This window comes from Euleptes europaea, chromosome 1 (genome assembly GCF_029931775.1).
Source record: "Euleptes europaea isolate rEulEur1 chromosome 1, rEulEur1.hap1, whole genome shotgun sequence".
NCBI lineage: Eukaryota > Metazoa > Chordata > Lepidosauria > Squamata > Sphaerodactylidae > Euleptes > Euleptes europaea.
In genome coordinates this window covers 21,641,108-21,655,526 of record NC_079312.1, presented here as the reverse complement: position 1 = coordinate 21,655,526, position 14,419 = coordinate 21,641,108, and the positions used below count along the sequence as shown (strand labels likewise).

Sequence of the window (14,419 nt, the reverse complement as noted above, 5' to 3'; positions counted from 1 at the left end):
ATCCATAAGAGGACTTGTCCTCTTATCCCGTGAATATGAAGTTTGCTTAGCAGTCTTTGGTGGGGGACTTAGTCAAAAGCTTTTTGGAAATCCAAATACACAATATCCACAGGCTTATTCCTGTCCACATGCTTATTGACGCTATCAAAAAACTCTAATAGGTTAGTGAGACAGGACCTACCCTTACAGAAGCCATGTTGGGTTTTGCCCAGCAGACCTTGCCCTTCTATATATATCCATAGATTCAATTAAAATAGGACAATACAAATTAAATTGATTAATGTACCATGATGTACTGCAACCACAGAAGAAAAAATATTCTGAAATACCACTATAGCTAACTGCAGCCATTCCTGTTTTCCTACAAAATGTTCCAAGCAATCATCAAACAATACAAAAGTTCTTGCGGTACAGGAAGGTCTTTACTTGCAAATGAAAGTTAGGAAAGTGACTGGGCATTCCGAAAGCGCATTCCTTCCCAAAAAGCAGGTATCACCATATAGAATATAATCCATCAAAATTTCTTTGAAGGCGATCCATTCCCACTGAAGAGATGATGAAATAGTGATTACTCAACAGGCATTTCTTTTTTTCCTGTCTGCTGCCTTCCTGCAGGTCACACAAGCTGCATCATCTAACAGCAAAGCTGCAGAGACACCATAACCCGCCATGGCCTCGGCCATATCATCTGTAGCTATAGAAGAGGAAGCCAGGTGCCCCATCTGCTTGGAGTATCTAGCTGACCCCATGACCCTGGAATGCGGGCACAACTTCTGTCGGGCCTGCATCACTGACTACTGTGAAAAGTGGGAAAAACTGGGGGACTTGGAGTGTCCCTTCTGCAGGTTCCCGATCCAGAAAGGAAAATTCCAGCCAAATTGTCAGTTGGCCAATATAGTTGAAAAGCTCAAACTCCTTCCCATAAAACTCAAAAAAGAAACCCTGTGTGCGAAACATAAGAAGGAGCTCAACCTGTACTGCCAAGAGGATGGAGAATTAGTTTGTGTGGCCTGTGAGAGGTCCCCAGAGCACAGATCACATACTGTGCTTCTCCTGGAAGAGGCCGTCCATGAATACAAGGTAGGAGATCATCTAGATCTTTGGTAGGGGATTCCGTTCCTCCTAATATGTGCAGGGTTTAATTTATAATCTGCCTCTGTGATTTGGTGTAGTGTAGTGGTTAGGAGCGGTGGACTCTAATCTGGAGAACAGGGTTTGATTCCCCACTACTCCACATGAAGCCAGCTGGGTGACCTTAGGCTAGTCACAGTTCTCTCCAAACTCTCTCAGCCCCATTTAGGGTTGCCAGGTCCCTCTTCTCAACCGGCAGGAGATTTGGGGGGGGCGGAGCCTGAAGAGGGCGGGGTTTGGGAGGGGGAGGGACTTCAATGGCATAGAGTTCAATTGCCAAAGCGACCATTTTCCTCCAGGTGATCTGATCTATATCGGCTGGAGATCAGTTGAATTAGCAGGAGATCTCCTGCTACTATCTGGCAGTTGTGCAAAGAAATAGTAACCGGATCTTGCAATATATGCAAATAAGTGATGTTATTATATACAAGTACAAAAACATATACAAGGTTACAATATCACGACGGATGATACACTTATCAATATTCTTAACTGCAAAAAAGAAAAGACATTATAAAGCAACAGGTTTTTGTTATTACCTCTTAAGGTTACTGTCAACTGATATTGACTTCCTTTGGTAGCCTTCAGCTATCATATGTATATACCGTATTTTTCGCTTCATAAGACGCACTTTTTTCCTCCTCAAAAGTGAGGGGAAATGTCGGTGCGTCTTATGAAGCGAATGTGCGGACCCCCGCCCCTCCCCCCAGCCAGCTGGGCGCACCCGAACACAAGCCGGCGTTCCGCCGGGACAGCCAGCTGGGAGGTGGGGTGTTTAAACTGCTCTGCGCTGCCTGCCTAGGCAGCGCAGAGTAGTTTAACCTCCCCCGCTTCCCGTTCCTGAGTAGACCGAGGGGGGGGGGTCTAATTGAGCATAAGGCAACTTAACAAGGAGGGGCCCGTGGCTCAGTGGCAGAGCCTGTGCTTGGCATAGCAGGAGGCCCCCGGTTCAGTCCCCGCGGGGCGCCTACGCTCCCACCCGCCCCCACCCGCCCCCACCCACCCCTGGCCCCCGGCGAGCTCGGCGCTGCCCGGCCTCTGCCTCCCCCCCACCCCCACTCACTGCACGGAGGCCGGGCGGAGAGCGAGGCCGGGTCCCGCCACCGGGACGATCCACGGGCCCTCCCTCCTTCCCTTCCGCTCGCCCGGCCTCCGTGCAGTGGGGATCGCCGAGGGGGAAGTGGGAGAGGGAAGAAAGGAAGGCCGGGGGGTCGGGGCGAGCGGAAAGGAAGGAGGGAGGGCCCACGGATCGTCCCGGCGGCGGGGCCCGGCCTCGCTCTTTGCCCGCCCCGCCTGGTCTCCATGCAGCGAGTGGGGGGGGGGAAGGCAGAGGGCGGGCAGCGCCGAGCTCGCCGGGGCCAGGGGCGGGAGGGAGCGGAGCCGCCCCACGGGGACTGAACCGGGGCTCTCCAGGGTCTCAGGCAGGGGTCTTTCCCATCACCTACTTGCCTGTTCCCTTTAACTGGAGATGCCGCTGGGGATTGAACCTGGGACCTCCTGCATGCCCAGCAGAGGCTCCACCACTGAGCTCACAGCCCCCTCCAAAATACACATGAACACATGAAGCTGCTTTCTAATGAATCAGACCCCCCCAATTCAGTATTGTCTACTCAAACTGGCAGCAGCTCTCCAGGGTCTCAGGCAGGGGCTCTTTCACATCACCTACCTGCCCGGGCTCTTTAACTGGAGATGCCGGAGATTGATCCTGGGGCCTTTCAAGACCCCCCCCCCCCGCCCGGCTTCCAGGGAGTCCCTAGAAGCTGGGCGGGTCCCTGCCCAACAGCTGAGCCTCGGACCAGGAAGGGGGGGGAGGTAAAACTGTTCTGCGCTGCCTAGGCAGGCAGCGCAGAGCAGTTTAAAGACCCCCGCCCGGCTTCTAGGGACTCCCTGGAAACCAGACGGGGGTCTTTATTCGGCAGAATATTTTTTCTTGTTTTCCTACTCTAAAAACTAGGTGCGTCTTATGGTCAGGTGCGTCTTATGGAGCGAAAAATACGGTAAGTGTATCATCCATCGTGATATTGTAACTTTGTATATGTTTTTGTACTTGTGTATAATAACATCACTTATTTGCATATATTGCAAGAGCCGGTTACTATTTCTTTGCAGCTTGACTAGTTAGTTAGGGTGACTTCTTTTTGCTAAGTAAACTACCTGGCAGTTGGTAACCCTACCCACCTACCTCACAAGGTGTCTGTTGTGGGGAGAGGAAGAGAAGGAGATTGTAAACCAGTGTGATTCTCCTTAAAAGCTAGAGAAAGTCGGCATATAAAAACCAGCTCTTCTTCTTCTTCCCCTAATCCTTGATTTCCATATCCTCTTTATTCTGTGGTGAAGAAAGTGAAATACCTCCGACCTCAAGACAATGTTCATCCCTTCATATTTTCCAGGGTTAAATCCTGGCACAATCCTCCCCACATCTACACAGAGTTCTGTAGAGCTCTGTCTAAATATCAACACTTCTGTGCTCTGTATGCCCTGCCTCTCATGTACTGCATCCAGACAGACGCTGCGGATGACAATGGAGGGAATGGCCGTCACTTAAAACAGGGCAACGGGTTAAAAACAAGTATTTATTTATTTATAGTCTTGTCTTTTCCCACTGAGTCCCAAGGCCAGTTGCAAAATATTTTTTTAAAACGATGCAGCAAAAGAGTAATGCGATAAACAATACAAGACTGAATTACAAAAATATTTTAGATGCAAAAAAGCATAAGATGTGACGGAGCATAAAAGCAAAAACTGGATTTAAAAATTAGAAAACAGTGCAGTTAAAAACAAGATAGTATATGGGATAAACTACAACCCTATTCCCTTTGTAACAGCACGCCACTGAACAATTCCATTTTATTGCCCCCCTGTTCCCTTTATAAAAATGCCCTCCTGAGACATTCTAAAAGTTTTACCTGCATCATGGATAGTCCCCAGCCCCAAGACTAAACTCATCTATTCTATGGGGGTGAGAAAGTGAACTACGGGTACTGCATCAAAGTCAGGAGCCTCTGTGGTGCAGCGGCTAGAATGTTGGACTTGCACCTGGGAGATCCGGGTTCAAATTCCTACCTGGCCATGGGTGAACTTGGGCCAGTCTCTCAGCCTAACCTGCCTCATGGGGACATTCTGAGGACAACATGGGAAAGGGGAGAGGGCCATGTCGGTCGCCCTGAGTACCTTGAAAGAAGGGTGGGATAAAAATGAATAAACACGATTACACCTAACAGCACTGAGGCAAAACTTCAGCATATGGGAAGGCCCTGGTTTTTTTTAGGAGTCTGAAGTTGGTTCCCAGTTCATCCCCTATTCCCAGTTCCTTATTCACATTTCCTAGCTCCTGAATGATATTGAGGACAATTTAAAAGCTCTGCACCCCAAAATGGAACCAACTTCCTCCTCCTTTTTTAATAGATTGAAGACCACAGTATTTAGATAGACAGAGACCCTGATTTCTCCCCTTCAAAGGTGCTTGATCTATCTAATATCCCATTTTTTCAATATATCTTGATGACTGAGTACTGTGAAAGGAATACTTCTATAGGAGCCTAATATTATAAAGGCAACTCTGGATGAAATATATATAAACAAATTTTAGACTTTACAATTTACAAATGTCAGCTTACTCAGTCTAAGAATTGCAATTTTCTTATACATTCATGCACTTTCAAAATGGCATAGAATTGTATTATTCGGACCACTGAAGAAGGCTTCACAGCCAAAATGTGTATGGTCTGAGCTGTGATATTGTTTGGGTATATTGTCACACTGTTGTAATTTTGTGTTTTTATGTTTATTTGATTCATGATCAGATCACATATGTGTGTTAAGTGCTGTCAAGTCGCTTCCAACTCATGGTGACCCTGTGAATGAAAGTCCTCCAAAATGTCCTATCTTTGATGGTCTTGCTCAGATCTTGCAAATTGAGAGTTGTGGCTTCCTTTATTGAGTCAGTCCATCTCTTGTTGGGTCTTCCTCTTTTCTTGCTGCCCTCAACTTTTCCTAGCATGACTGTCTTTTCTAGTGGCTCTTGCCTTCTCATAATGCGACCAAAATACGATAGCCTCAGTTTAGTCATTTTAGCTTCTAGGGTCAGTTCAGGCTTGATTTGATCTATAACCCACTGATTTGTTTGTTTTTGGCAGTCCACGGTATCCCTAACACTGTCCTCCTGCACCACGTTTCAAAGGAATCTACTTTCTTCTAGCAGCTTTCTTCATTGTCCAGCTCTCACACCCATACATAGTAATAGGGAATACGATGGCATGAACTAACTTGGTCTTGGTTGCCAGTGTCACATCCTTACACTTAAGAATCTTTTCTAGCTCCTTCATGGCTGCCCTTCCCAATCTCAATCTCCTTCTGATTTCTTGGCTGCAGTCTCTCTCTAGTACAGATCAAGTACAGTTTTCTAATAAATTGTACAGTAGTATCAGATGAACTGAGATTCTTTTCCCAAAGCCTTCGATGTTTGTGCAGGAAAGAATCAAGGCCCACCTGAAGTCTCTGGAGGAAAAGAAAGAAAACCTAGCAGCTGAAGAGCAGGGAAGCCAGGAATGTCTGGTAGGTGTTACCATATTGGGGTTTGATGTTGACTGGAAAACTTACCAAGCTTTCTACGAGCAGGGCAACAGAACTTCTGGATGACTGTACATCAGAACATTAGATGACTGTAGCATCAAGTGGTGGCAGGCACGGTTGAATGTGCTATCCCATATTTAGCTGTCACAACAACAAAGTGAAATTTCATCTCGCCAACCTCACATTCAAATCTTTAAAAGTGTTTTTCCACATGGGGACAGGGTTGTGTGGTTTCCCCTTGCCTGTTGTGGCTGCAGATACAGCACAATGCTAACAGGGCTTCCACATGTCAGGTTTCCCTTTATTTTCCCTGCCCCAGTCCCCTGGGGCAGAAAACCCCCCACTGAAGATTCAGGCTTTCCCATTCACATGGGGGCCCACCCTGGCTTTACCACAGCAAAGCAGATTTGGGAATGAACTCACAATCTGTCACAGATTCAGAACAATGGATCCCCTGGGGCTGCACAGGAACACAGGGTTCTTGTCTCACTATAGATGCTAATTTTCTGCCACTAAGTGTTTCTTTCCTGTTCTGATCAAGCTGATTACATTTTGCATTCTGCCTTTGCATCCTGACTCACTTCTTTGTAACACCCCTCTCACACCTTCTGACTGGGATGCATGGGCTCAAGGATCGCCATACATACTTGTATTTGATGAAGGAAGTTTTGACTCTTGAACACTTATACCCTGACAACTGTAAATTTCTCAAACAGAAGAATAATTTGCACTATAATCCAGTCTGCACATCCCACTCAAAAGAGATGGTTGCACAGGCTTTTGAGGCAAGTACCCTTGTTTAGATCCTACACTATATAAACAAGAATAATGTATAAAAGTTGTACTAGAGATTATTAAAGTTGTACTAGAGATTATTAAGATTACAACAGAGATAATTGAGATTATCATGACCAGAAATCTTTTGTATCAGTTGTTAAGTAACAGATGTTATGGCTTGTCACAGAAACTCATATTATTTTGTGCCTTGCCCCTTCCCCTTCCTTTCCCATTTTATTTTGTACCCTAAAAACCTAATAAAAAAAATGGTTGCTTCATAATTATCTAAAATTAGTAAACTGATGATAGTTTGTGTACATTTAATAAAATAGTTATGTTTAAGGGGAGAAAAATAAAAAAGGGGAAAAAAGAATGATGTATAAAATCCCTTTTACTATTGAGGTAACAACCCCCTAATCGCTTTCTTTTAATCGATCTTCAGTCCTGTGCATATGTTACTGTGAATTTATGCATGTGCGTGAATGTATGTGGGTGCATACATCTGTTTAAAAAGTCAATGTGCACCCACCTTGCTAGTAAAACCAAGGACCAGTTCCTAGAGAAATACAGAGTTTAAAGCATGCATTTCAACAATACCCACCTTGCATTAATACATATTAATTGTAATGTGAATAGGGCTCTCCTGTCTCCCCTCTGATATTCATCCATTTCTGTATGTCTTATCCAGGCACAGTTAGAATTGGAGAAGCAGAAAACCAGATCTGCATTTAAGCAAACGCATAGCTTCCTTGAGCAAAAAGAACACCTTCACCTAGCCCAGTTGGAAGATTTGGAGGAAAAATTCAAGAGCAGGCTGGAAGAAAATGTCACTAGAATTACTGAAGAGATTTCTCGTCTTAGTGACCTGATTGCCAAGGCGGAGGGGAAGTTGGAGCTACCGGACAGTGAATTGCTTCAGGTAAGATTTAAAGATAAATATATGTTAGACCTCAACCTGTTCTTAAATGCAATTCATGTGCATCAGGGTTTTTTTAGGGTTCCTAGGCTGTTACCGCACTTGTATTCCCAGCGATGTATTAAGAGTTTGAAAATGTTATAAAAAATACTGTTCGCACTTTGTTTGGCCCCTTTAGCTGTGAAGACGTCTTCCAACCATTTATAAGCCGTGGTATCCAAAAACCCTTTTAAAGCGATGTTTTTTACAACATTTTCAAACTCTTAATACATCGCTGGGAATACAAAGTGCGGTAACCCCCCTAGTTGTACCAAGACAACCACATGCACGGCTAGTTAGATTTACAAAGCCAATTGGTTTATTAAGCATAATATGTCAACAGTAAAGGTAAAGGTCCCGGTGCAAGCACCGGGTCATTCCTGACCCATGGGGTGACGTCACATCCTGACATTTCCTAGGCAGACTTTGTTTGCGGGGTGGTTGGCCAGTGCCTTCCCCAGTCATCTTCCCTTTACCCCCAGCAAGCAAGCTGGGTACTCATTTCACCGACCTCGGAAGGCTGGAAGGCTGAGTCAACCTTGAGCCAGCTACCTGAAACCAACTTCCATCAGGATTGAACTCAGGTCAGCAGTAGCAAACAGTAAAGGATACATACTTTGCCTCATCCACAATCATGAACATGGCTCTCAGGGTCTACTTAGTGGCCAGTTAATCAGTTGGTGGACCAAGGTTTTGATTCAATATAAGGCAGCTTCATGTGTGTTCATGTGGGTACCCATGGTCATACCTCGTATCTATTCCCACAGCACTAGAGAGAATAGTGTCAGGGACCCAGCTGCGCTTTTACAAGGATTTTCTCTCTCTCTGAGCTTCCTCACTTCTAACTAGTCAGAGATCTGATGGCTGAGGTCTAATGACCTCCATTCTTTACCATAAAAAATTCTGTTGGCTCTGATGTGAGCTAAGTGTTACTTGTAATGGAGATCGAGACTTCTGCCTGTGGACAGTCTGTACCTTTTTCAAGCCGTGAACCACAAACGGTCAGCATAGACCCCACCACAGTTCTGTGGTACCTATTTCCCCTCAGTGTGACCCATTAGCACATCTTGTTAGCACATCTCAGGGTGACTTATTAGGGACAGTCCATATGTAAACTGGCCTCCCTCCCCTTTTTCCTTTACCTCCTTTCTTTCTCTCCTTTCCCCCTTCTCATTCCTCTTTTTTCTTTTTGGACCCACAAACAAACATGGCCCCAGGTCTCCCATCTTTGTCCCTATCTGCAATCTACATTGGACAATATTAGGGGTGCCATACTTTTATGGAAGAAGGAATTCTAGAATTTTCATTGAACTTATTTATTTTAACTAAAAGTGGTTCTATTATTATTGTATTATGGGTTGTTGTATGGTGGAAGCCTCCCTGAGCCTGGCTTTGCTGTGGGAGGGCAGGGTAAAAACTGAATAAAATAAAATAAAATCTTTTGCTCCTATGCAAGTGGCTTAGCCCATAGCAAAACATTGACTTATTTAACAGATTAACCGATACTCACATTTTTAAAACTGTTTATGCAGAGAGTCCCAAAATTAATAATCCTTGGGATCTGACCACTAACTCTCATCCCTGCTCTTACAGACAGGCCAATAACGAGACATGGAAACTCTCCATCCCTAGTATGCCCCTCTTTCAGGGTCTCTTTCAAATCTAATCATCCTTCCACACTTGGGGAGGGAGGATCTCTCTCGGAACTTTGGTTCTGAAGATCCCATCATTGCATGTGGGCGAATATGCATGGATAGAAGTCTACCATGAATACTGTTGATCAAGGGATTCAAGAAGGCATGACCTTGGGAACAGCAGTCTCCCAGATGAGGAAACAGCCGTTCAAATCCCCGTTAGGAAAGGATACACAAACAGAGCATTCCTGGTATATGTTTTCCTTCTGTGTAGCTGAGGCACACTTTTCTCTTTCTCTCTTTCAGGAGATCAGAAGTACCCTCAGCAGGTGAGCGGCTCTTTTGCACACCCATATTGCTTGGCCTTTCATGGAAGGACTTCATTCTGTGCAGAATAGGTTTGGTCACGTCATGAGATGACAAGAGTCACTGGAAAAGACAGTCATGCTAGGAAAAGTTGAGGGCAGCAGGAAAAGAGGAAGGCCCAACAGGAGATGGGTTGACTCAATAAAGGAAGCCACAGCCTTCAATTTGCAAGATCTGAGCAAGGCTGTCAAGGATAGGACATTTTGGAGGACTTTCATTCATAGGGTCGCCATGAGTCGGAGGCGACTTGACAGCACTTAACACACACACACAGAGAATAGGTTCACAAATTCTAATGGGCACAATCAGACATTTAAAACAGCCTTCCGGGGGGGGGGACAGTGGGTTGAATCCAGCAATCTGATAGCAGAAGGCACTGACATTCATGGATGCCCCCTGCTTTCCCCTCCCTTCATCAGCCATTTCCAGGACCATGAAAGGGGATTTCTGGAATCACAGGGCCTGTGAGCAGTAATTGCCCCAGAGCTTGGTGGGCTCCAGTGAGGAGGGGGAAGGGAACAAAGTCACCATGCCTGCCCATCTCCCACTTCCATCAGCAGAGCTGCTCCAATGAAAGAGGGAACAATTTTTACCCTCTTCCCTATCCTCATTGCTGCTATGGTTGCAATCTCTGGGTTCCTGGAAATTTGGGGATGGAGCCTGGGGAGGGTTGGGTTTGGCGAGAAAAGTGCCTTCGGTGGGGTGTAATACCACAGAGTCCAGACTTTCAAAGGAGCTGTTTTCCACATACAGTAGAGGAGAGGAGGTTTGTGTGGGATCCTGGGGTGTTTAATCCCCCCTTAGAGCAGATTCCCCCCCTCCACTAAACGCTCAACCAGTCTCTACATGCAGTGTTCTTCTCCTGTTACTTTAACCATCTTTCCTGCAGCTATGAGAAGAAACAAGAGAGACAGCTGGTAAAATTTTCTCCAGAGGTGGAAGAGCGACTCAGACATTTTTCTCAGGTCAACTGTATTCTAAAGAAGGTGATGGAAACTTGTGAAGGTACGGGGCATAGGAATGATACAGTTATTATCACATCCTGTTTCCGAGTGGGTTAAAGGGAAAATCAATTACTCATTAAATAACTGGATTTCTTCATACTGTTACTTCAGACGTCTGAGGAGGCGGCCTCTTGCCCTGCTTCTCCCAAGGCCCTATCAGTTTATAAGGAGGGTGGGCAACTATGGATCTATTGTTCAACTTCTGTCTATCGTTCCTTCAGTGTCATCAACAATGGGGGATATTCCTAGCCCAGGGAGGATATCCCTTTCATTTTCCTTCTTCACCCGTGCCAGCAGATTCATGGAATTCTTACACACAAGTAATGGTGCACACCTGCCAAGAATTACTTGTGAATAACGTGGACAAAGCACAGCCAAACGTGCAAAGTAGAAAATAACTAACTGGAACGAGGCGAGACAGTATTAGTAAAGTACCAGTGTGGAATCTGATCTGGAGAACTGGGTTTGATTCCTCACTCTGGCATATGAGCTGCGGAGGCTAATCTGGTGAACTGGATTTGTTTCCCCACTCCTACACATGAAGCCAGCTGGGTGACCTTGGGCCAGTCACAGCAGTCTTGGAGCTCTCTCAGCCCCACCTACCTCACAGGGTGACTGTTGTGGGGAGGGGAAGAGAAGGTGATTGTAAGCTGGTTTGATTCTCCCTTAAATGGTAGAGAAAGTCAGCATATAAAAACCAATTCTTATTCTTCTTCTTCTTCTACTACTACTACTACTACTAATACCACCACCATCAAGTCACAGAAAATTTATGGCCACCCCATAGGGTTTTCAAGGCAAGAGGCATCCAGAGGTGGTTTGCCATTGCCTGGCTCCACGTAGAGACCCTAGACTTCCTTGGTGGTCTGCTATCCAAATACTAATCAGGGCCAACCCTGCTTAGCTTCCAGGATCTGATGAGATCAGGCTAACCTGGGCTATCCAGTCAGGGCAAGACAGTGTTAGAAGCCCCAAAAGAATTGTGTCACTGCTTTTAGCCAGAAGTCACCCTCTGCCTTGGAGAGAAGCACAGATACATTTATTACTGATATTGTTTGAAAGCACATTAGGCCTCCATTAGGACAACAGAACGAAGATCTAGGATTGCACTCCCAGAGCATCTCTCTCTTCACCAGCGAGAGATAAGCCAGGACCCACACTCCACCTACTTGGATGAGAAGCCCCACCCACTTGAAAGAGTTTTGACCAGTGAACCTCCTAGAGTGGCTCTTACTCCTTGGGCTTACTGTTGGTCCCACAAGGAAACCAGGGAGGTGGTGGAGTCTTGAACACCATGTCCCCTTCTTCCATGTATCTCTCAACTCTACTCCACCACCAAGAGATGAGCCAAGAGTTCCGCTATGTAGTTTTAATCCACAACAGTTGTAGATACATTGGTGTTACGGGTTGATTGGACACATCTTAAGATGGCATCCCAGGTAGTTCTCCAGCACCCTTTAAATTTTTTTGCATGTATAAAATGGATGTCCTTCCTTCAGTTCTGAGTTAGAGAAAAGACTATTCCCTCACCCATTCACCCCTTTTTTCTGCTTGCCCCTGTATTGGAAGGATTTATCCTAGTGACCCGCATAGAATCATAGGGTTGGAAGGGACCACCAGGGTCATCTAGGCCAACCCCCTGCACAATGCAGGAAATTGACAACTACCTCCCCCCCACACCCCCAATGACCCCTACTCCATGCCCAGAAGATGGCCAAGATGCCCTCCCTCTCATGATTTGCCTAAGGTCATAGAATCAGCATTGCTGACAGATGGCCATCTAGCCTCTCCTTAAAAACCTCCATGAACAAGAAAGTGAAGTAATATAAATTGTCTTGCGAGGAAGGGGACTCCCATTCCTGATCCCACAACCTCCTGCCGCTGTATTTATTTTTATTTATTTATTGTACTTCTAACCCGCCCTCCCCCGGCCAAGCCGGGCTCAGGGCAGGCGTCAACATTAAAATTTACAAGATAACAATAAAACATAATAACCATAAAACGATTCCTCAATTATTAAAAAGATGGTTGCCATATATATACAGTGACTACTGCGGCAAAAGATGCCAAACCCAAGACAAATCAGCTCAAAACCAGGTCGGCTAGCCACCCCCGGTACTTCCCTACCACCTCATGGCCCTTTATCCTTAATGCAGGTTCCTGATTTAAACACAAGCCAGGGATCCATCAAACTTGCTTCTAATTTAAAGGCCTAGCTTACTGAGGAGCCCTGTGGCGCAGAGTGTTAAGCTGCAGTACTGCAGTCAAAAGCTCTGCTCATGACCTGAGTTCGATCCCGACGGAAGTCGGTTTCAGGTAGCCGGCTCAAGGTTGACTCAGCCTTCCATCCTTCCGAGGTCGGTCAAATGAGGACCCAGCTTGCTGGGGGTAAAGGGAAGATGACTGGGGAAGGCACTGGCAAACCACCTCGTAAACATAGTCTGCCTAGGAAACGCAAACCACCCCGTAAACAAAGTCTGCCTAGGAAACGTCGGGATGTGACGTTACCCCATGGGTCAGGAATGACCCGGTGCTTGCACAGGGGATCTTTACCTTTTTTTTTTTTTTTTTTACTGAGGAGTATATGAGATGGATCTTATTTTGGTTCTCTTTCACATGAAATTTCATTGCTGTGTGTCACTAAATGTATGTATTTCATTTGCTGTATGTGACTCTTTCCTTTCCATAATAGAGTCCCTGGAGCAAGCACTGAAAAAGCTTAAGTGTTACTCAGAAAAAGAAGGGCTCTTTCCTCTAAGTCTTGGGGACCACGTTCAACACCCCCAAAAGGCCCCGAAGAAAGGTAACAATCTGAAAGGAACTAAAGGAGAGGAGTGACTGTTTTTTTTTGGGGGGGGGGAGGGATTGGAGGCTGAACAGCAGCTCTCTTGATCAAATGTTGACTCAGGGCCAAACTAAACATAGCGGCACCCTTGTGGCTGCCACGAGGATGCCGTTGCCATTTTAAAATATTTAAAAATAACCCGAGGGCCTGATTGTGATCAGGCATGCAGCGCAGTGGTGTAAAAAAAAAAATACCCCGTGCCTTTTCAAGTGTCAAAATAGGGGGCGGGGGACTGCAGCCATTTCAGCGGTATACTAGGATTAATTGTAGTGTGGTCTTTGTTAGAGTTGTGGAAGTTTTACAGTGTCCCGACAACTGGGCCCCGGATGCCTTCAACAGCTGGGGCTTTCACTCTGTCCTCTTTATGTGTCCCCGTTTGATAAGTTGACCTCGGCTGCTCTGTTTCAGACCGCTTGACCAGACTGTGGTAACAGGTAAAGCCTAGAAAAGGGAGCTTTTGTGAATCACCCAAAAGCTAGCAGCTGAGAGACTGATCTTTTTCCATCCGCTCTCCGGTCCCCTCTTTCTTTCTCTCTTGGTCTTTTAGTGAATGTAATTCTGGATCCAGACACAGCCCACCCCCGCCTTATCCTGTCCGAGGATCTCAGGAGCGTGAAATGGGAAAGCGCATATCGGACGGACCTGCCTGACAACCCTGAGAGATTTGATCTTATGCCTGGCGTGCTGGGCTGCGAGGTGTTCACTTCAGGCAGTCATTGGTGGGAAGTGGAAGTGGATTTGAAAGGGGAAATGTGGGCAGTCGGGGTAGTCCGCGAGTCTGCCAGGAGAAAGGGGGAGATCAAGCATTCTCCCAATGAGGGGATTTGGGCTATGGGGAAAACAGTTGACCCGTATCCCACTTCCAGGTACTATGCTTTTACTTCCCCTCAGTGGACCATTTTGCACCTGTGGCCTGAGCCCAGGAAGATCCTGGTGAGCCTGGATTATGAAAAGGGTACTGTGGAATTTTTTGATGCCGGTACCAACAAATCAATCTTCACTTTCCATTCGGCCTCATTCATTGGGGAGAGGATCCGACCCTCTTTCTTTTTGTGGAGAAAGGCCAGACTGACCTGTGGAATCTAGAGGAGAATCCCCGCCTTCATCTGTGCATCCATCACCCTGAAATGAAGCA

General features: G+C 46.1%; 1 protein-coding gene across 1 annotated transcript; it reads left to right on the top strand.

Annotated features, from left to right (window-relative positions):
* The first annotated feature begins 669 nt into the window (after window positions 1-669).
* On the top strand, window positions 670-14,370 carry LOC130473467 (E3 ubiquitin-protein ligase TRIM39-like). Its single transcript, XM_056844996.1, has 6 exons — window positions 670-1,080; window positions 5,602-5,685; window positions 7,169-7,399; window positions 9,376-9,398; window positions 10,325-10,440; window positions 13,832-14,370. The coding sequence occupies exons 1-6, from the start codon at window positions 670-672 to the stop codon at window positions 14,368-14,370; spliced, it is 1,404 nt and encodes a 467-aa protein (XP_056700974.1).
* The last annotated feature ends 49 nt before the right edge of the window (window positions 14,371-14,419 follow it).

Excerpts from the sequence above, each read along its gene's own strand:
- LOC130473467 (XM_056844996.1), top strand. The coding sequence starts at position 670 with ATGGCCTCGGCCATATCATCTGTAGCTATAGAAGAGGAAGCCAGGTGC. Across the intron at positions 1,081-5,601 it reads AGGCCGTCCATGAATACAAG|GAAAGAATCAAGGCCCACCT; the intron begins GTAGGAGATCAT and ends ATGTTTGTGCAG. Across the intron at positions 7,400-9,375 it reads CGGACAGTGAATTGCTTCAG|GAGATCAGAAGTACCCTCAG; the intron begins GTAAGATTTAAA and ends TCTCTCTTTCAG.